Here is a 22,116-nt window from a genome sequence, read left to right on the forward strand (position 1 = left end):
ATTCAGAATATCCACATGTAGAAAGGCATCCAAGAGCTTGGTCCCAGTCTGAAGATTTGTCTTTTGGAGTTTAAAATGCTCCCAAACAGAGGACAAACAAGAAGAAAAGGAGTGTAGAGAGCACAGGTTTAGAGAGAGGAGGAGCTGTGGCTGTAGTGTTTCAGCAGCAGCTGGTCATATTCAGCCTCAGAAGCCGGGGACAGCGAGGGGGGTGAGCTGCCCTCAGAGCTCAGAGATGAGTCTCTGAAGGGGGAGGGAGGCGTCAGAGCCACCAGCTCCTCCATATCCTTGGCTCGCCTGCTGCTTACGCAAGTCCCAGCCAGGTGCTCGTAAATCTTACCTGCTGGTCGATTCTCGCAGAAATTGGAGACGGCTGCCACCTCAGCATATGTGGTGACAGTGGAGGGGGCCTGTCTGCCCCTGGGTGCGAGGTACTGGGGTGGGCACGGGGCGGCATCTGTGGCTGCGGGCAGAGCAGCGGTGGAGGAGGGGCTGACGGTGGCTCCCCCCGGCAGCATCATGGTGTTCAGCTCACTGATGTTGGCAGTGAAACGGTTGACTACACAGCTGATCTGGTCCATGATAGTGGTGCCCTGAGGTTGGCCAATCATCCCTATGCCAATGTCACCTACACCTATGACGCTGATGTCCCCGCCATCCACCATACCAACACCCTGGTTGTTGTCCCCACCTCGTCTTCTGACCCCAGCAGGGTGCTCGGGTACGTAGGTGGGTAAAGCTTGTGGCTCCTCTCCATCCTCTCCTCCCTGGAAGCCCCTTGCCTTCGCTGCATGCTGGCTGACGGTGGGCAGAGGTGACTGAGCAGGGGAGCAGGTGAAGGGTGGCTGAGACACCTGTGGCTCTTCATACTGCTCTTTGACACCTGTGTCCACAGGTGCGTCTCCTCCTTTAGAGAAAGGCTTGATGATGGCTGTCTGGTTCACCTCGACTGGTTCCTTTTTCTTGACGTGGAATGAAATCCTCTTCCATAGGTTTGGTCTGTAGCTGTGCTCATTCTGCGCCCATGTCACCGATTTCCCATTGGCACTGCAAAACATATGAAAAACAGAGACATAAAATTGATTTACATTGGTTGAAAAGTGATAATAAATATGACAGATCAACACATATACACTGTATATTACCACCATACAAGGAAAACATTGACACAAGAACCTCCCCCATCTACACTGAGGTTCATGTTCTACTTCCTCTTGTCGGTATTTCTACCATCCCCCGTTCTATCTTTTGCTTTCTGTGTAATTTCACATCTCCCTCCATTTTCTTTTATCTTCCCTAGAAAGAGAAATCCTTAAAGGCAGTGGGTCTCCTCTGGGAGTACTTAACCCAAATGAGGTAGCCTTTTCTCAGCTCAGGGAACAGTTTTTTTCTTGGCATATCCGGCCTGTTGTGATGGATCCAGCTCTGATTTACTAAAGACAGTTTAAGATGAAACAGGGATAGTTGTGTTCTTGGAAACATCTCAGCAGAGTCTTCATCTCTATACATGGATACATGGACAGAAACAACTAAACTATGTGGCTGTAAGGAGAGTAGTTTAGACTGCCTAATAATGAGCCAAGCAGGTAGTTTCTCAGCAATTAGACTATACCTTGTCTGCCGTGTCCCTACCTGGTTGCAGCTTCCCCTCATAGCCCCTTCTTGCTTGCTGGACCTTCTCTAACCAAGGCCATTACTAATAAAGCCCTTACCTAAGGTAAAGTGCTCAGTGACGGCAATACAAACCATGACTGTGGTATTTCTTAGTGTGATTACCAACCTGATCTGACAAAGATCAGCCAAAAAGGAGGCCAAATTGTTGTTTGATGACTACACCCAAAGATGACAGAATTATATTTAAAAGTTAATATAATAATATAAGGTCTTCATAGGGTTTTAAATGTCTCAAAATATTCTTCTGCCACATTTTCATACAGTTTATCAAAAAGCTGACATTACATTACAGTATTTTCCCTTATTTTAAATGCTGGGGACATGCATGCAGGAGAAAACACAATTCAAGAGCTTCAAAATACACTATGTATATATAACTCTACACATATACATGACTCATGCACTATATACATAACTCTTTTTCTATGGAAACTTAGTGAGAACTAACATAAGGAAATGTTTTGTCAAGAAGCTACATGCAACTGAGCACAGGTGTTTAATCTATTCATAGCTTAATATCAACTCATACCTGATGTTGTCCTGTGCAGACCCACGGCGTCGAAAGAAGTTGGCCATGCTGCTAGATGATTTGGACTTGGCAGCTTTCTTGGCATCACCTACATGCATGCGCACCACTGTGGATGTTGTGAAAGCACTCCGGACGTTTTTCTCGGGCTTGGCGAGCATGATGTACACCTGACGATGAAAATGAACAATAAATAACTCTTAGCACAAAGATGCAGGGATGCAAAAAGGATTCTTAGAACTGTGTGAGTTTTTCATAGTAACTCTGTCTGTGTCTCCATTTCTTACCTTTGGGACAAACATGCAGCAGAGAGCCACTGTGGCACTGAGGCTGACACTGAAGCACATGGTTATGATCTTGTAATTGGAGCCAAAGTAAATAGGAACAAAGGCCAGCCAGATGATACAGGTGGTGTACATGGTAAAGGCAATATACTTGGCCTCATTAAAGTTAGCCGGAACATTACGAGTCTGTTGGAGAAAAGGAAGAATATCATTTTTTAGCAGTGTAAGTTGAAGGAGAAAGGACCGGATACAAGGAGACAGAAAATAAGAAAAGTTCTGAGTGCAAAGAAAGAAAAATATATAAGTACAATGTGGCAGCCTGTGTATTATGAACCACTGTTATGCCAAAGTACCTTGAAGGCGTAGAAGGTGCAGCTAAGGATGAGCAGGCCATTGTAGCCCAGAGGCGCCACCACCCCCAGAGTGGTCAGATTGCAGATCAAGTGTACCTCCCGGATACTGGGGTAGTCATAGATCACCTAAGAGGAGAAAAAGGGAGAGGTTATTCTAGTTGCATAAATACATGTAAATGATAATCACCCACATTGTAAAACACTCACACGCACGCACACACACACACACACACACACACACACACACACACACACACACACACACCTGTGGTGGCTCTATGATAAGAAGTGCCACAATAATCCCCAGCTGCAGCAGTATGAGTAGGAAGGCGATGACCAATTGTGCGCAGGCGGACATAAAGCGCGGTTTCTTGGTGCAGATCTTCTTCTTGCTGCCTGCCAGGATCCGTGCTATACGGTTGGTCTGGATCAAAAATAGATCAAATGGTTATACAGGCTTCACTGACATCCACTGTGGATAATACCGCTCGCACTGATTCATAACAGTAATCTCCCTTTTCAGTTCCCAGATCTTAAACATCAACCTCAGCCTACACACAGATCCTCAACTTCTACCATACCTCCCTTACAATTGGCCATCATCCAATCTCTGGAGGTAGCCCTTTTACTCCTGCCCTTATCCTAAAATGCCCTTCTATTTATGCCAAAATGTATGCTGTGATGAAAGAAGTGATTAATGTTCAACAGCTACTTTCAGTGTACATTTTGCAGTTTTGTTCTGCTGACTTCTGAACCCTCTATTCAAGTGCATCTCAATCCCAACATCCTGGAAGCGTGTCAAAAAATGGAAGAAACACAATTTCTAACCTAAAAGCCATTTAATCAGACTTTTGATGAGAGGGTGTAAAGATTACTTTTTACAGCGTGGAATAGTTAGCCCTCAGTGGCATTGTAGAGTTTAATAAAACAATCAGATATCAAATTAAGCTGCTGATGGAACTATGAGGCTTTAACTTCAACAAAGTTTCACAGGAAGTGAAACATGACACTAGCCCATACCACCTGAACTGTGTATATCTATTCCTCTACCTCCTGGAAACAAAACAAAGAAGAAAATACCTTGGTGACCAGGGCAGAGTAGCTCATGGCAGGGGACAGGCCGATTCCCAGCCGCTGGAGGTAGCAGTAGACTATGTGGGGCTTGGCGATAAGGCTGAAGGTGCACAGGTAGCCCAGACAAATTCCAGCCAGGATGATGTAGCAGAGCTCACGACTGGATGACTTGACCACAGGAGTGTCCCAAAATCTACAGATAGGTCAAATTATATTACAGGCTTTATGTATATAGGTTCACAAAATTAGTAAAAAGATAGTTGGAGCAGTAAAGGGACTGTTACATAAATTCACAAGCTCACTGGTTTCAATGAGGATTGCTTATAATTGCAACAAGCCATTTTTGGTTTAGAGCAATGCTATTTTTTGTATTTGTATGATTTTACTGTATTTATATATATAAATATATTTATATTTTGTATCTACTGTAAATTAGGCTGACAACTGTGTCGAATCTTAATTGAATATCATGTGGTTATTCATTTATGTCATTAACAACACATATACTTACAAACACTGTATAAAGAATGTGCCCAGTTTGTGTCAATACAGCAATTTGACCCACAGTTAGTGGGTAAGTTTTAAGTTTATAAGTTTTACCTTAAAACTGTCACAAATGTATTGTTAGCTGTACAAAATGATGTGCATATGACAGGATAAACATATTGGTAACATTCGGTAACAAATAGTGACATTAAAAAGTAAATTTTAGTTTGGGTAAACAACCCAACAGTAATGTAATGAATAACACCAACACTGGGTGGTTTTCTACCCATGGACACTGGGTAAAGTTAACCCATTACCGCGTTAGTGTATGTTACTGCTATATTGACCCATTGATTTCTACTATGTATGTACACCACTAATAAAGCCGTGGGCTATAATTACTTGATAAAGACAGAAGTAACAAAAAGTGTAGCCATGAGGCCCAGACAGGCGAAGACCACTGCAGCGATGGGCTCTGGATCTCCCCAACGGACATACTGCACCGGGATTGGCTCACAACCTGAGGGATAAAGAGAGATCATGGGGGACTCAGAAAATAAGATGCAGTAAAGGTCAAGAAAAATGTTTGATTTGTGTGAAAGAATGATAGTGAAAGGACGTGTATTGATGTTTGTTGTGAAACATTAAAGGGATTTATAAGGGAGGGAAGAGGGATCAAAGAGAGATAGAACAGAGTGATAACAGGATGAACACACTGCTGTTCTTCAATGGAGGATACACATGAAAAACTGTCTTTTTGTGTTTTTTCAAACTACAGAGGAACAGAAATACTGTGGGAGATAAGTGTTTACAAAAGGGCAGGAAAAGTGTTTCAAACTGTTTTTTACAGACTTTGGAGTTATGAAATCTGGCTTCAGCCAAATCGTGTATTCTGCCAAGGATCTAAAGTCTCTTGGTGTGTGTACAGTACATGAGTATTTGTGTTGATTTCTGTGCAGTAGTGAGTGTGTCTTTGTGTTTGCCAGCTTGTGGTGTGTGCGTGTGTGGTACGTAAGGGGATTTTGGGTGCACCATGAATGTGTGACCCAGATTCAGGGCTCCTCTGGCCTGTTTGGAAATCTTGTACTTGTAAGTAACAGACACACAAACAAAGTGTGTTTACCAGTGAGGTCATCTGTGGGCCAGGAGCCAAGGACACAGGCTCGACAAGTGTACTCGTCAAACACAAACTCATTGTCCTTGCAGGGAGTGCAGGTCCAACAGCAGCTCACCTCTCCTTTACGGATCACCTGGAGACACACAGACATCCGTATGTAAGGGCGGAAAGGTCTCAAAGCTCCAATGGCACTTTTCTGTAGCTAATCTTACACTCTGACTGCCCTGCGGGGCAGCAAAATGAGGATTTCTTTGTCAGGGGATCAAAAGAAGAAAAAAAGAAAGATGTATATAGCCTCATTATTTCAAAAATGTTCTCTTTATCTTAGCAGCACTTCAGTGTGGAAAGGCAATGAAAATAAGCTAAAGAGAGTGGAGGCATGGTGGGTCAGTGGTCTATGCTGTCACTTTCAGAAAGTTCTGGGTTCAAATCTCAGCTTTTGTCATTTCTTGCATGTTTCCCCCAGGGGCTCCAGTTTTCTCTCACAGTCTGAAGACATGCAGGTCAGGAGATCTGGCAACTGTATGCTGCCCTGTGACGGTGGCCTGGTCAGGCTTCATGGATGGATGAATATTTTTGATAATAAGAAGTAGGGAATAACTCCAATCTGTCAAGGTCAGCACAGGTCAGAGAGAGCCAAGCAGCTGGTAGAGCCAAAACTAGGAACATGGACTGGGCTGGGGTGTGAGGCCTTCAGACCCTTGAGTTGCATGAGACTGGAGTTTTGAATTTCTTACTTCCTTAGCTGCTATATTACAGGGAGTCACTGCAAAGTGTGTAGGAAGGGTTTAATGTTGGAGACTTTTGGGATGATAAGGAGGAGGCAGACCGCAGTGTTCTCCATGATTTGGATGGGCTGCAGGGAGTTACAGAAGCCCAGATGGGACATGATTAAAGCTTGAACAAGGAGCTTTGCTGAGTCCCTGGCGGGGTACTCGAGGATCTGATTGGACCGTTTTCATAGATTGCAAACTAGTGGGACCAAGTCAAGGCTGTTGCGTGGGTCTTGCTTGACAGTTTTTCTTCAGTGCAACTATGATATGTTCTCTGGTCTACAGTGAAGCATGAATGTATGAAACCATGTCTTTTGTTTGGAGATCATCATAACAGAAAGAGCTGCCAATATTAAACTGAAGATGTTAATATATACACGATATATTGTTATTTAAATAATAAAAAACTGTTAAAATTCCAAGAAAGTCAATATAGCTTGTTGATTTTAAAATGTTGTGTGTTGATGTGGTGCGTACCTTGATCTGTGCCTTCTGGCAGGGCTCAGAGCAGACTGACTGGATCACTGACTGGTCACTGGTGTTACTCCAGATTTCCTCATCGTTCATCTTAAGGCCACCCTGATCCCAGCTTCCCACATGGATGTAAGCGTACTCATCCTCGCCTATGCGCTTGAAGTTCATGATTTCATACCTGAGGCACATATACTGTATGCATGAAACAGCGTATGCAAACATTTAACCTGTCTTTCTACTTCTTCTCCTTCCTTTCTTCCTTCCCCACCATGATCCTTACCTGCCAGGTGAGTCTCCATTCTGATCAAAGAGGATGGTCTCCCCTGTTACACCAGTAAAGTTGGTTTTCATTAGGAATTCCAGCAGCTTGCGGCCATCAATGGGCCGCATGGTCTCACACAGACCCTGACACCAGGGGAGGAGCAAACACTGTTAATAATGTCATGCCCAATATGAAAGTATACAAATGTGCGCACTGTTCATTACCTTATATCCCGGACAGAGGGCTTCCTGCATGGCGTGCAGGCCGTAAGCCATGGAATAGATGGCATTTATGACAAAGCCCATCTTGGTGTCTTGGGCATACTGATGGCGCAGAGACTCTCTCCCTGTGGAGAACAGAGACCTGCTCATAAAGAGAAACCCAATCACTGTATTCTAAACTGATGGTGAACATTTTAGGATGTGAATACAGACTAAGTGACCTCTGTGTTGTACTAACAGGAGCAGGTGCGGTTGTACATGCTGCTCTCCTGCGGGTGTCCCCTCAACCGGCACTGGAAGCGATGCTGCCAGAACTCGGGGAACCAAGGGTTCCTCAGGTTGCCATCAGGCTTCAGGTTCAGGTAATAATCATCGAACCAGGTCACATATGCGGATTTTAGCTTTATAGTAATTCCACCCGCTGCCTCCTTCTGGTATCCATCGGTGACATCGTACCTGTCTGCCCAGCCATCGCTGGACAGGAGGAGGAAGAGAGAGAGAGACAAAGGTACAACAAGGTTGTTAGTTAGAGGAATGATCGGTCCCTAGGAGACTTGACATGTTTTCTTCAATATTTTTCATTTTATTTTATTTTTTTCCATTTGCTGGCCTATAGATTTTTTGTTTTCTCCCAAAGCTATTGATAAAATCAGCACTTTTATTAAAGAAATGTGTGAAATGTGTACAGGCAAACATGCAAATAATAGAATAATTATAGCGGATGTACACACATTTTCCTAAAGAATAGCTTTCTAATTCTTACACAGAAACCATTCAGTATACACAGCACATTGAACCCAATTTTAGCATCTTGGTAACTGCTCAATATTGCAACCCACACCAGGATTTGACTGTTTCGACAGCACTGTCGCCTCAGCAAGACTTGTGGGTTGGAACAGTTAGCAAACCGGACACAATGCCAGAAAAACAAATGATTAAAAGGCACAACTTCTATCGACCATTACAAGGGACACCTCACTTTAACGTCTGTCCTCATATTTAATACTAAAGAACATTGAAGCAGTTCACACAGTTAATCACCAGCAGGTAAACTAGTGGTGAACAGCATTCTTGGGAACACATTAGCGGATTTATTTTGCTGTTAACTAAGGCAAGTGAACCTGGAAATCTAGCATGGACGTCAGAGGTGGTGGGTGGAAACATCATTAGGGTTATGAAGTTGATGCCGAAGAACAGCTCCCACCCCTTAACCAACACTGTGCCTATGCACTGTGGTTCTAGTCCAGAAAGTCTATAGCACATAAGGTCATATCAGAAAACACTTTGAGGCAAAATATTTCAGAAATCAAGGTTTTAACTAAATACAGAGTCAGAGTACAACAGATTACTGTGTGAAGTTTGCTGTAAAAAGCTGCAGTTGGAGCTTATGATTACAGTATATTTTGTCCCACTGTTGCACAGATTGAAGGAGACAGGTGGTGCCTCGCAAAATGAACCTAATGACTGCTCTGCAGAGAGTTACAGTAGAATAAAATATTCATCATGATGACTCAGATGTACCAACACGAGACACACTGGGTGATGAAAATAGAAAGTATTTGCTCACATATCCAAGTTTAAGAATTGTGAAGTGAAATGTTTTAATTATGTTCATGTGCAAAGATAAATCTCCAGGGATCAAAGGTTGATGGGACTAGGAGGACTTGGCTAGCTGAGATAGAGAGGCCTGTTAGGTCTTTTCTTTTCAGCATTTGTGTTGTGTGCTTTGTTTTGTATGTATTACTTCCATGGTCACATACCTTTGTTTGCAAAGTTTGTGTCTGACTGCTGATTAATTAGATCTCTGTAGGCTCATTATCTGTGAAGTCCATTGAGACACACTTGTAATGAAGAGTGTATTGATTTACTTGACTTGAATAACTGCAGGAGCAAACATCTCAGCGCAGGAAAAAGCTGTTGTTGTGAACTTATCTGTTAATGTATTTTTAATTCTGACAAAGTCTGAGCATTTATTGATTTGTAACTTGTAAATGTTACATAAATTATTAATTATTCCTTTCATGCTACAGAAAGGCTGTTTGGCGTAACACCTTCTGGCATTAGTTTCAAAAAGATACCTGATGCTAAATAACCTTTAAACACCAGACAAACACCACCAGACTGCAGCATCTGTAGACACATCTGGTCGGCTCTTTATTCAAAAACCTTGTGGGCTTGGACTCAATAAGCTTTATCATCAATGAGCTGTTTGAAATGGTTTCTACTCCATCTATTATTATCCCTCCCTCTGGACACTTGTCTACAATCCACAAAGACAGAAGGTTGATTACACCTCCACACATGTGCATACATGTAAACAAGCACACCTCACTGACACAAAGAAATGCTTCTTCAAAAAAAGCAAGAGAAGTCATTTTTGAAAACTTCGCTAACCGAGCTCGAGTTACACAACAGTTGTGTGGGTGTTTTTTTTTTTATGATGCCTGGTTCTCTGGGTGAGGTAGGAGATCATTTCATAACACATCCTTACAGAAGCCAGCACAGAAATTGCACACTGGCATAGAAAAGACAGGAATGGATATGAAAAGCATGGAGGGCTTTGACTCTGGATAGTTTGAATCACTCTTGAACGAGAGCTCTGAAACCCACACATCGACCTGGGAGGGCAATATGCTGTATGCGGCGTGTTGCTACACCACCTACAAGCCTGAAGACACACAAGCACATTGTACATTTATTTCATACGACATAATACTGGTCAACTTTCAAGCAAGATCTTTTCTGAGTGGATACTTTAGAACTCTGTAGTGGTATGAACTTGAGGCTGGAAAGGTGTCCATTTCTAAAATGAAACAAGAGATGAAAGGGGAAAAAAAGTGAAACAGCTGTCGGAAAACAGAACGGAGAAATAACACTCTCCCACGGCCTGAGCAACCTTGGCTGACGTGTTTCCGACTTAGTCAGGTGCTCCAACCAGTACAAAAGGCAGAATCTGCTGGTGGGAGGCCAGTGGGGGATCGTGTTGCTTTACCAGCACTAGCAACTCCCAAGAGGTCAGTTGGAGCACTTCTGTGAAGGGACTGCCATACTGTATGTCTCCTCTGATAAACACGGCACCAATGGGGGATCACCAATATTACTAACATTTATCCTCTGGGGACAATAAATGTCTGCACATTATTTCATGGCAATCCATCCTATAGAGGGACTATACTTGTGTGACTTTTTGCCCCATATGGAGGAGAATCATAATTCTATAATATTCTTGTGATAAATACAAGAACTGTCTTTTCTCCATTAGTTTCTATACAAACAAACTGAAGGCTGACAGCGGCTTGGATACAACTGTGCTGGCAACAAAACAAAACAAACACAAAAAAAAATCAAAACATCATCTGCTCCTTCAGTCTCTCTCTTTCTATAAATGGAACCTAAGCATGCATGCACTGCACACACACACAAACCTGGTGACACATCCTCCAGGATGACATGAAATGGATGGTTTCTGCCGGTAACTATCTAGAATAACAAGAAAGCTGATGAAACCAACAAAGTGAAGTCAAAAACATGCCAGAACTCTTAATAGGACACACACATAACAGTGCGTGCTCACGAATGATCGCATTAATGCATATGCATCAAAAGAGACATGAATTTGCCACCTCAACAGTGCAACTCAAATCTAATTAGCCTCGAAACAGAACAGCAAGGAGAAACATCTTAACAAATTCACTATAATCTTTAATAATGAGCAGAAGACAACACCACAACTGTCTGGAAGCTCGGTGTGGTAATATGGACTATAGAGCGGGTGTTTTGCAATATGTAGTTCAAGGTTATTTTATGTTTCCTGCTGTCAGATTTGAGCGACAGCCTACATATGTGGCTCCTAATGAGGAAAGGCATTTATAGAACACGAGGGACGAGAGTGAGCCAGAGAGCTAAACCTTAAAATAAAACATGTTATTCTCGGAGAGAGCGAAGCCTCCCGCTAAATCAACCCCCTCTTTCCCGCTTATTTTTTTATTTTATTTTTTATTTCTAATTGCATACTTTCTCTCCTACACCACATGCCCAGTCTTTATTTCCCTGGTAGAAAATTCAGAAAATGTCCACAGTGTTGTTATATTTTTAGGGATGGATTAGGATGCTGCTATCTGTTCATTTGTCACTGATATGATAATAGCTATACCTCCATTTCTTGATTGAGTATGATTCATTGACTGTACTTCTCTATATGGATCCTCAGATTGTATTCTTTTCAGGCACATTTTTGCAGTTTTCTAGCTGAAGGATGGTCTTACAAACAACACCTGCATGAATTAACCTTATTTGGAATAAGAACAAAGCAGGCTGGATTAGAATTTGTCAATAATAGCAACAAGTGCATCGACCGAATGTAAAAATAGTATCAAGAATTTCTAATTTGAAGATAAACAGAAATCTCCATTTTGATAGTCTCATAAAAATGTGTGGCACCGTGTCACTGTCATGTATTTACAAAAAAAGTACATTCATTAACAATACCTTGATTTTCCCAGACCATCATGAAGTCGATGTATGCGATGAAGATGTTAATAAGGATGATGATGATGAGAGGACAAAGATGGCCCCAATGACAACAAACACATCTTGTCCCTTGATGCTGGACATCTGAAGAGAGTCTGGATTGGAAATTAATGCACAACACTAAAATACCTGAAGCACAAATATATCACTCAATTATTTTAGCCTCTAATAATAGCAAAAAGCCCATGAGTAAGAAATGAAGACATAAATTGTGCATACCACGACCCCCCACTCACCTTCCGACCAGCAGAAACTCTCCCACCAGGCGCTGTCGTCTCATGGCCATCAGTATGCCTCGGACCGTCATGCCCTCGCAGAAGCAGGCCACCACCCTGGCTTTGGGCAGGTGACCTCTGAGCTTCTGCAACAGCTTATCGAAGCTCTGTTCCCCTGCGTTGCTGTATATCTTATCAGAGTGGGCGATGCAGATCCCCTCCTTTGCTGCCATGTCCTTAAATGCCTCCATACCACTCTCACCATAATTACCTATGGAGGGGAAAACATGAATGGAATGGTGTTCGTAAACACACAATACTGTTCACACAAAACCTAGGGTTTGCTTCCTAATTGAAGCTATCAAACCAAACAGATTAGACTATGACAACATTCTTCAACTCACCAGACCTCTTTAACAAAGCAGTTTAGATGTGTGGACAAATACAAAGGTGTAATGCCAGCACAACACTTAAGAAGCTGGTAATTTTGTCCCCGTTATGGAAGCTGTCAGGGGTTAGACTTCCCTGTTTGTGCTGGAAATGAGGTCACCTACTTTCTGCTGCTTGGCAAGTGTACTCTCAATCTGGGCATGACACTGTTTGAAGCATCCTTTTCATTACTACGAGTGACTTGTACTCCCATATGTGGCATGCCTCCTTGAATGGTAATGTAATGTTTCATTTTTTTAACTGTATTTTTCACCTCGATTCAACTCTCTTACTGATGATGCTGCCATTTCTGTCTGCATTATAATTATGTTATTTTCTTTCCCCCCTTTCTAATTCTCCAAGAAGCTTTTTTACCTTCTATGTGGCCAACATTGTAAATAATAATTAGTTTGTTGCCCTGCTGGAGGTATAGGCAAAATATATTGGAAAGTGGGCTGAGCAGTACAGTGTTTCATAACCACAACTGTAACCTCTGGGGCTACAGAGGAATCTTTGCATCTCTGTACTTAGGATGTCTGTGCTTCGTTAAAGAACTATACCAGTTATGTCAGTACTGACCATTTTTTAAGCAATTTTGTGTACTTTGTAGCTGTTAATGGAGCAAAGTTTATATTGTTTACTGGGCCATAAACCTTGCTATTAGTTTATGCAAAGCAGAGTAACAAGTAAAGTGCACATGCATCTGACAGACTGGGTATTATAATTGTGATGTCTGACTACCAAGGATGTGCAATAGATTTTTAACCATTAGCCAGCATTTAATCTGGAGCACATTAAATGCTGAGTAATGTTGCACAGAATGTTTGTCTTGTAACTAGTTAACAAACTTGTACAACAGTGTCTAGGTAGTGTCAGGTAACAGGTGACAGGTAAAAGAAATAGAAATAAATAAATCAAGTGTGTGTGTGTGTGTGTGTGTGTGTGCATTATTAAATACATAGACTAAGAAATGTGCATCCCACAGCCTGGACAAGATAGTCGGCAACATAAATGTTAAAACATAGGGATTTTGTTTTTAAATAAGAGCTACCCATGACATGAGGTTTTATCCTGGAAAAGAACATTTGGCATGCAAAAGATTTTTTTTAAATCCTCCTCCTTTTTATGGACCATACTGGAACGATCCTGTCAGGATTTAGCACTTATTCTTATCAAGAGGGATTTATTTCATAAAAATGGCCTCGAGCCACTGAGAGGTTAAGACAGAAGCAATAAATTGATGGCAACGGTATGGGATATTTAGACTGATATTGAGAATGATGCCAATACCATGTATTTTGTTTCTGAATAGGTAGGATTAGGGATTCAGGGCTTGGATCTTTTGAAGATGTGATAACCCCCTGTGTTGATGTTGCCTTGATGTCAGGCTTGTGGGGGTTGCTTTGAGGCAAGAGTTGGAGATCAGCCTTATGTCTGCACTATGAAATATGAGAGATTCACTTGTGGAAACAGAAAAAAAGAAAATATGAAAAATATATCCATCTAACCATCCACAAAGGACAACAATAAAGATGCTACTTTATCTGTCCATTTTTATAACATGTGGGGGGGGGGGTTAACTCTTTGCTAAAATGATGGATGATTTCCTTCACATTTTAGTGAATAAATAGCTGTGAGAATGTGATCAGTGGCTAAAGCAGAGCTGAAATCAGTGGACAGAGCGCCATGATACCCCATACAGTTCAAAGCAAATGGCAGATGTTCCCTGGGAAACTTTGCCAATGATGAGCAGAATATATAATCACAGCTAATTTCATCTAGATTTCATATTCATGCCATAGATATAATGGCCTCCATTGTATTGTATAAGTGATAGTGACTTTATGCATTATATTTGATTGTTTGTGAATGCTATGTGTATCTGTGTGAAGGCGCAGGCTTCTTTTGGCTCCAATGTGCTTGCTGCAGGAGGCTACTTGCCTATGTTGATGGCAGGTCAGAGTGTCAGTGAGTAAAAGTATAATGCTTCTCTTCTGCCCTTTCGGATGGAAAACTCAATAACTACTGAAACTACGAACTGAAACTAAGAACTGAGTCAGTCACTGCCCACAAAACAGACACACGTGTTTCTCTAAAGATTTACTGTTGCACTATTGTATTAGACCACAATAGACTGCACAAATGCATACTGATAAACTTTTAACTCAGTGTAAACATCCTAAATGTTGCTTAATCCATGTGAGAGAGAGATGAAAGGAGAATGACAGGATGACAAAATATAAGAATGACAAATGTAAAGCAGTAACAAACATGCACACACAGTCTTACCCTCTGTGTGTATTGCCGACACGTAGCTCCAGCTATATCTCTTGACAATGTCCACCATGGCTCTGGCCTGTTGCATATCTGATGGCACCACCCTCATGAAATATTTATACAGGCTCTGTTGGAAGGAATTTACATGTTCACAAGTCTGGCAGTACACGTGATATGTTTCCATGTGACAGCCTGTCTACTTTTTACACATGCATCCATAATAACCCCCGATTATAAACCCCATTCGATGTTTTAACAGGCTTACACGTGCTTTAGCATTTTAGATTCTTTAATGTCTTTTACCTGGCCTCCAATCACCAGTTTTAATTTCATTATGATGTAAAAATCGTCCCTGAGATAGATAATCCATCACAATGAAATGTCTGCTTTTGTTGTTGTCATATATTATATTATTGTCAGAGGATGATCTACAAGTCAGGTTACTTTGTGAAGTCTACACTGCATATAATGCAACTCAAGTAAAAAGGACACATGTAGTTGACATCAACAACAAGTTTTCATCAAACCCAAAACCAGTAACGTAAGTAAGAATGAAAAAACATTTTCTTTCCTGCTTTGGTTTTCTGCCATGTTTGATATTTTTCTACCTTGTAATTTTTTTTTCTTTTTCAAATTGTCTCAGTCTTTGATGTGATTGATTGATTGTGTTAACTGGTCTTACCTTGTCACTGAGATCCATGCTCGTGGCTGAGTAAGCTATCTGTGGGATGTTGAACAGCTGGAGGAGATTTTGCACCTGGATGGCCACAGAGCTGGATCCTGGTCCAATCAGTCCCACGATGGGCTTCTTCCCCTGCACCAGCAAGCTCCCTGCCTCTGCAGTACACCTGCCCTGGCTCTCCTCCTCTTCATTGGAAACGAGCGTGTCCCGAATGAACTCAATACTCTGCTCCAGCGCCACCGCAGAGTGCCAGCATGAGTCCCTGGTGTAGAAAGATGGAGTACACGTTGTTTAGGCAAGCAGGATGGGAATAAGAGGAGGATAGCTTGGAGTAGCCAGTTGGATGCTTTTTAAGTACATAGTCTTTTGAAAGAACCACTTGACTAACACAATTTTTGGAGCAGTGAGAAGTGTGCAATCTAAGGTTCAGCCAAAGCTAATATGATGTTTCAGCAGTCTGGGTCAGTCAAATCAAGCTGGTATCTTCCAAATTCTTTTTAGTACAAATTTGCCTTTTTTTTTGTTCCCCTGCGGAGAGATATTTCCTATTAGTCACATGTAGGCTTGTTGCTGGGGAACAACAGCAGCAACAGCAGCCTCATATTAGCTTCAGCTGAACTTGTACGAAACTGAGACTGTGGATTTTGTCCATCATTTCTTAGAGTGCTTTTGTGCTTGGAAGTGATCACCTCACAGCCCGTAAGGAGAGGAGGGACGATTGCAACAACCAACTCTTTCAACATGGCATTTGAGATCTGCAGCAGCTTCCACCTGAAAAATTCTGAACCTGTCCTTTGATTTTTAAGGTAATGTCTCCAGACAAGGTTTGTCAGTGGGTCAGATTGCCATGTTGGTGGGACCTGCAGGTTACTGTAAGTGGATGGCTGCCTCTGTCTGGCTTACTTCATTGCCTACACTCTTTGGTAACCTGTCAGTCTTCTCTTATGGCCTAATTCCTCTAACCACAGGTCACCTGTCTGTCGCCGGCCGTCTTCATTTAACTACAGTCTCCCTGGCAGTTTGCCTGCTCCTTTAATGGAAACAGTTTACATGGAAATCCTTTTCCTTATAGAATGTTGGACCCAAATTAAGAAATATTAACTTTAGTGCAATTTTGCTTTGCTTTCTTTATAAAAAAGTCCAGATCACAGCAGCTTTTTAGACTTTTTAGAGACCAGTAAAACAATTAATATAACAGGCCTTGCCTCAGTGCATTGTTTTTAATATCACATGTTGTAAAAAGCAGAATCCAAACAAATGTTGCTTAATAATTTGTGTAACTAATTAGTCTTTACATATGGTATTTCAAAGGAACGACAGTCTTATGCCAAACCTCTAGGTATTATCCTACCCTGAGCTTACACATGCTATTCTGTGTAAGATTTATTATCTGTCTTTCAGGTCTTTCTCTCAAAGAAACGGATGAGCCACAATTGTTTGCAAATGAACCCGTCTTTTCTATGAAAATTATATTCATTGTGCCAACACATAGTCCACTTTCAGTCTAACAGTAAAGGTCACAACAACAATGTATTGCTGTATAACAACAACAACAACAACATGACATGATAAGTGTTGTGATTGGTTTCTGACCTGATCTCGCAGCCCAGTGTGATATTCGGGAGGATTGCGGGGTCTGCGTTAATTCGATCCAGAGTGTGCATCATGGCCTCAACCCTCTGGATCCCGTACTGCTCACGCACTGCACCACACTTTCTCTCATGGACCTGAGCAAAGTGTAACACAAGTGGATTACATGGAGAAAATAAGCGCACACACACACACACACACACACACACACACACACACACACACACACACACACACACACACACACACACCACACCATGTACCTTGTCTGCAGGTGGTTGGTGGTGGACAGAGAACAGAGCCCCTATGATGATGTCACCGGGGATATGTGCTAGTACCCTCCTCTCAGTGTTCTGGGCGTTGACCCCAACCTGGTCTTTCAGGCCCAGCCAGCTCAAATCAGCTCCCAGTAACACACTCACTGCAAACAGCCTCACATATAACCCTAGCCTATTTCCCATCCCTGTGTTCCTCCTCACACCTCCTGCCATGCTTGGTCCTCTTAAAGCTGAGGTTGGGATGAATGTGTCATCTTTGGCATGGTGCTCATAGTGCCGAGGATAAAGGTTAGATTCCTGGAGAAAAGGACAGAGATAGGAAGCAAATGAGCTCAGTGTACGTATGTTTAACATACAATACACTAAGACTTTTCGCTGTAAGACTTCCTCAGGCAAGTCAACATACAGTGATTTTTGAATCATGTGGAAAAAAAGAAAAGTAGGTTTCCTCTCTTTTTGCTGCCCTCCCTAAAAATTACATCAAGTTGCTGTCCACAGTGCTGAAATGATGTTGGCAGCACATTATGAAACCTGTCAAATTGATATCCTATCTGGTGGTCCAATGAGGTATCAACAACCTATGTAAAACTCTTCTGTATTTAAGAATTCAGTCATTATAGTGCGCACCGCATACCCAAAGTAAGAGACAACTTCAGCCTACCTCTTTTCTGCCAGCTGCCTTGAAGATGCCATCCCTTTTGAGACCGTTTCCATCACAGAAGAGCAATAAGAAAAGCGCTGCAGATTTCTGCTCAAGCTCAGTCTGGCGCCTGGCTACAGCAAACTGCAAATAGCAGCAGATAATATAGCCCGTTATTGAAACATGTTTGACTTACTGACGCACACGACGGCCCCCCCTCCCTGCTTCTTCTCCACCTCCTCCTCCTCCTACTCCAGCACAGTGGAAGGCATGGAGCATCAACAGTGACTAAATGGGTACAACTGTGGAAAGCTACGGGAGGCGTGCCACACAGACGCATGTTTCATATGAAAAAAGAAAGAAGTAAACAAATATATAAGTAGACATGTAAGGGATAGAGTGGTGGTTAGTATGGAACGTGATGGCTTATCTGTAGGTCTTATTTGTCTAACAATCAATTCATAAAGTGGTTTCTTTTTTCTCTTGCACTCTAGGTCTCTTTCACCCTTTTAATGTGACTGTGGTAACCAACTCAAACTGATCAATTAATCATTAATCAGGCATAATTTAATTGGGCTTATCCCCCCTGAGGTCTGTGACATGAGATGATTCCCTTTAATTGGAAAGTTACATTTAACAACCAGTTTCAATATGTCCCATTTCTGTCAGTTTCAAATAGCATTTAGAAAGATATAAACAGTGACCGTACAATCCAATGTTTTTGAATGGTTTTGTTTTGGGCCGACCCACCTGTGAGGTCGATTTGACTCACTGTTTGAAATCTGAAAAAAAAACAAAACAGACAAAACTTTATCTATTCTGCTTGATGCTTCATGCCTTTTCATTGAATTTGTCATTATAGTCTCTGTTCTCAAAGAGACGTGGTCGGGTTTCTTCCGAGCCGGATGGGAAATGAAATTATCCTTTAATGCACTTTCACTGGAGCTCTTTCCCTCTCTTGCCTTAGGTCAGAATGACTCCAAACATAATTAAAGGTCTGTTTTGTATAATATAACGTGTATTTCACACCCTCTTCAATGGATGCCTTTCCAGATTGTCATGAGACATAACTTTTGAATAAAAGTCATTTAAGCACCAAACCCGAAGCTCTTTATTCGAAGTTGCGCAGGCGATAATAATGATCTGACAAAGAGGTAACTTATAAATAGAGCGAGACACAGATTAGTCTCATGTTTTTTTGTGTAAATGTCAATTTGACCCCATAAATAATTATGTACGTGCTATTTTGCGATGATTGGCTTCATCTGCAGAGGAAAACTACAAAAGACGCACCACAATCTGAACATGACTAAGCACACAATCAACATGTAGCTTCAGCATGGTGACAACAGTGAGTGAAATATCTTGATTTGATACCACTAACTATTGCAGTGGTTCAGTTCAGTTGATCAAGTGGAACATCCTGCTCTAGCTTAAAGAGGCTCCACCACAGCTAACCACAACAGGAACATGTTGATCCATGCAATTTTGGTCCGGTTTATCCATCTATGACAGAGGAGGCAGGAGGATACTTGGAAGTCACAGTAACTAATTTACATTTCAGTAGTTACTGCATGCACGTGAACACAATGTGTAGGTGAATCCAGTGGTTTCTGGTGGAAGATGCAGCATCATCGGGGCTTTCAGCAGGCTCCCATCTAATAGTAATAAGATTTCATGTCACAGTTAGTTAGCACGGTGACAATGTGTAACGCAAATGTATTTGTAGGGTAAAATGTGTGACGCACATCTAACAGCAAAAAATTTTTTTTAGAGGATGTTTGTAAAGTCGAATCAAATGTGTTTCCACATTTCCACAGATTCATTACTAGGAGCCAAATTAATGAATTTCTGCCTGCAAAATTGTGGTTTGTTAGTTGCCTGGGGAGACAGAGAGAAAGAAGAGTAGTTCGGGTAAACTGTCATTTATAGAGACAGAATGGTATTGGAAGTAGTCGCATGGTGCCCTCTGGTGGAGTTTCATTTACTGTCATGGATTTACTGTAATATTCTTGCCCAATGAATATCACATGCAAGTTTCATAAGCATTAGTCTAAAGGTTAAAGGTCAGAGTGGTTACAGTTCAAGGTAAAGAGAGCCATGTGAGACAATAGTACTGAGAAATTTTAAGTCATTGAAGTTTTATTAGAAACGTTGTACAAATGTAAATACAATCTTGTTGCCTTAGGTAATGCTTTGATTTATCAGTTTATACTCACTAAATCGTTTGTTTTAATGCACCCCTTCAGTTTACACGAGGTAGGCCATGAGGTACAGTACTGTGGGGTCATAAGACCACACAGTCGAATGCCAATTCCATGATGTGATTTATTCACAGAAATCTTTGGCAACACTTTACTAAACACCAAAAGGCGAGCATTTAAAAATATATTTGAATTCTGACAGGGGACAGACGCCCTCAACATAAAAGAAAATAATAAAAAAAGAGACAAAAAAAGAAAATTATACAGTGTTCCTACACATATATATACACCTACATCTGTGGACATGTGTAGCCTACTATATTCACCTCCTCCTCTAAATGTCTCTCTTTCTTGCTCTCTGGTCCCAGTATTGTCTTCGTGATTTTCATCCCATAATGTCAGGAATAACCGTTTCATTTATTTGTGGCACGCTGTGTGTGTGTGTGTGTGTGTGTGTGTGGAGAGAGAGATCATGAGTTACTCGCCTGTTTTACGCTGACGACCCGGACTAGAAAGCAGACCGCATTCACATAGGATGTGCACAGTGGAAGGCATGGAGCATCAACAGTGACTAAATGGGTACAACTGTGGAAAGCTACGGGAGGCGTGCCACACAGACGCATGTTTCATATGAAAAAAGAAAGAAGTAAACAAATATATAAGTAGACATGTAAGGGATAGAGTGGTGGTTAGTATGGAACGTGATGGCTTATCTGTAGGTCTTATTTGTCTAACAATCAATTCATAAAGTGGTTTCTTTTTTCTCTTGCACTTTAAGTCTCTTTCACCCTTTTAATGTGACTGTGGTAACCAACTCAAACTGATCAATTAATCATTAATCAGGCATAATTTAATTGGGCTTATCCCCCCTGAGGTCTGTGAAATGAGATGATTCCCTTTAATTGGAAAGTTACATTTAACAACCAGTTTCAATATGTCCCATTTCTGTCAGTTTCAAATAGCATTTAGAAAGATATAAACAGTGACCGTACAATCCAATGTTTTTGAATGGTTTTGTTTTGGGCCGACCCACCTGTGAGGTCGATTTGACTCACTGTTTGAAATCTGAAAAAAAAACAAAACAGACAAAACTTTATCTATTCTGCTTGATGCTTCATGCCTTTTCATTGAATTTGTCATTATAGTCTCTGTTCTCAAAGAGACGTGGTCGGGTTTCTTCCGAGCCGGATGGGAAATGAAATTATCCTTTAATGCACTTTCACTGGAGCTCTTTCCCTCTCTTGCCTTAGGTCAGAATGACTCCAAACATAATTAAAGGTCTGTTTTGTATAATATAACGTGTATTTCACACCCTCTTCAATGGATGTCTTTCCAGATTGTCATGAGACATAACTTTTGAATAAAAGTCATTTAAGCACCAAACCCGAAGCTCTTTATTCGAAGTTGCACAGGCGATAATAATGATCTGACAAAGAGGTAACTTATAAATAGAGCGAGACACAGATTAGTCTCATGTTTTTTTGTGTAAATGTCAATTTGACCCCATAAATAATTATGTACGTGCTATTTTGTGATGATTGGCTTCATCTGCAGAGGAAAACTACAAAAGACGCACCACAATCTGAACATGACTAAGCACACAATCAACATGTAGCTTCAGCATGGTGACAACAGTGAGTGAAACTGTCGTTTATAGAGACAGAATGGTATTGGAAGTAGTCGCATGGTGCCCTCTGGTGGAGTTTCATTTACTGTAATATTCTTGCCCAATGAATATCACATGCAAGTTTCATAAGCATTAGTCTAAAGGTTAAAGGTCAGAGTGGTTACAGTTCAAGGTAAAGAGAGCCATGTGAGACAATAGTACTGAGAAATTTTAAGTCATTGAAATTTTCTTAGAAACGTTGTACAAATGTAAATACAATCTTGTTGCCTTAGGTAATGCTTTGATTTATCAGTTTATACTCACTAAATCGTTTGTTTTAATGCACCCCTTCAGTTTACACGAGGTAGGCCATGAGGTACAGTACTGTGGGGTCATAAGACCACACAGTCGAATGCCAATT

The 22,116-nt window shown here is 41.4% G+C and overlaps 1 protein-coding gene across 1 annotated transcript; it reads right to left on the reverse strand.

Moving 5' to 3' along the window:
• Positions 1–128: 128 nt before the first annotated feature.
• Positions 129–17,458, reverse strand: LOC139295578 (metabotropic glutamate receptor 5-like). The gene is made up of 17 exons (XM_070917786.1): positions 17,231–17,458; positions 16,971–17,104; positions 15,378–15,639; positions 14,708–14,822; positions 12,011–12,260; positions 7,483–7,718; positions 7,248–7,369; positions 7,042–7,166; positions 6,765–6,939; positions 5,521–5,647; positions 4,800–4,917; positions 3,918–4,104; positions 3,103–3,261; positions 2,838–2,963; positions 2,488–2,670; positions 2,204–2,370; positions 129–1,047 (listed from the first exon to the last, which is right to left on the reverse strand). Exons 1-17 carry the CDS (start codon positions 17,456–17,458, stop codon positions 129–131), a joined length of 3,633 nt encoding a protein of 1,210 aa, XP_070773887.1.
• Between the last annotated feature and the right edge of the window lie 4,658 nt (positions 17,459–22,116).

The sequence above is a fragment of the Enoplosus armatus genome, chromosome 13 (genome assembly GCF_043641665.1).
Source record: "Enoplosus armatus isolate fEnoArm2 chromosome 13, fEnoArm2.hap1, whole genome shotgun sequence".
Lineage (NCBI taxonomy): Eukaryota > Metazoa > Chordata > Actinopteri > Centrarchiformes > Enoplosidae > Enoplosus > Enoplosus armatus.

Coding starts and splice junctions, on each gene's coding strand:
- LOC139295578 (XM_070917786.1), bottom strand. CDS start 17,458: ATGGCAGGAGGTGTGAGGAGGAACACAGGGATGGGAAATAGGCTAGGG. Junction 4,918..5,520: donor GCCCACAGATGACCTCACTG/GTAAACACACTT, acceptor TTTATCCCTCAG/GTTGTGAGCCAATCCCGGTG. Junction 2,371..2,487: donor GCTGCATGTTTGTCCCAAAG/GTAAGAAATGGA, acceptor TTTCATCGTCAG/GTGTACATCATGCTCGCCAA.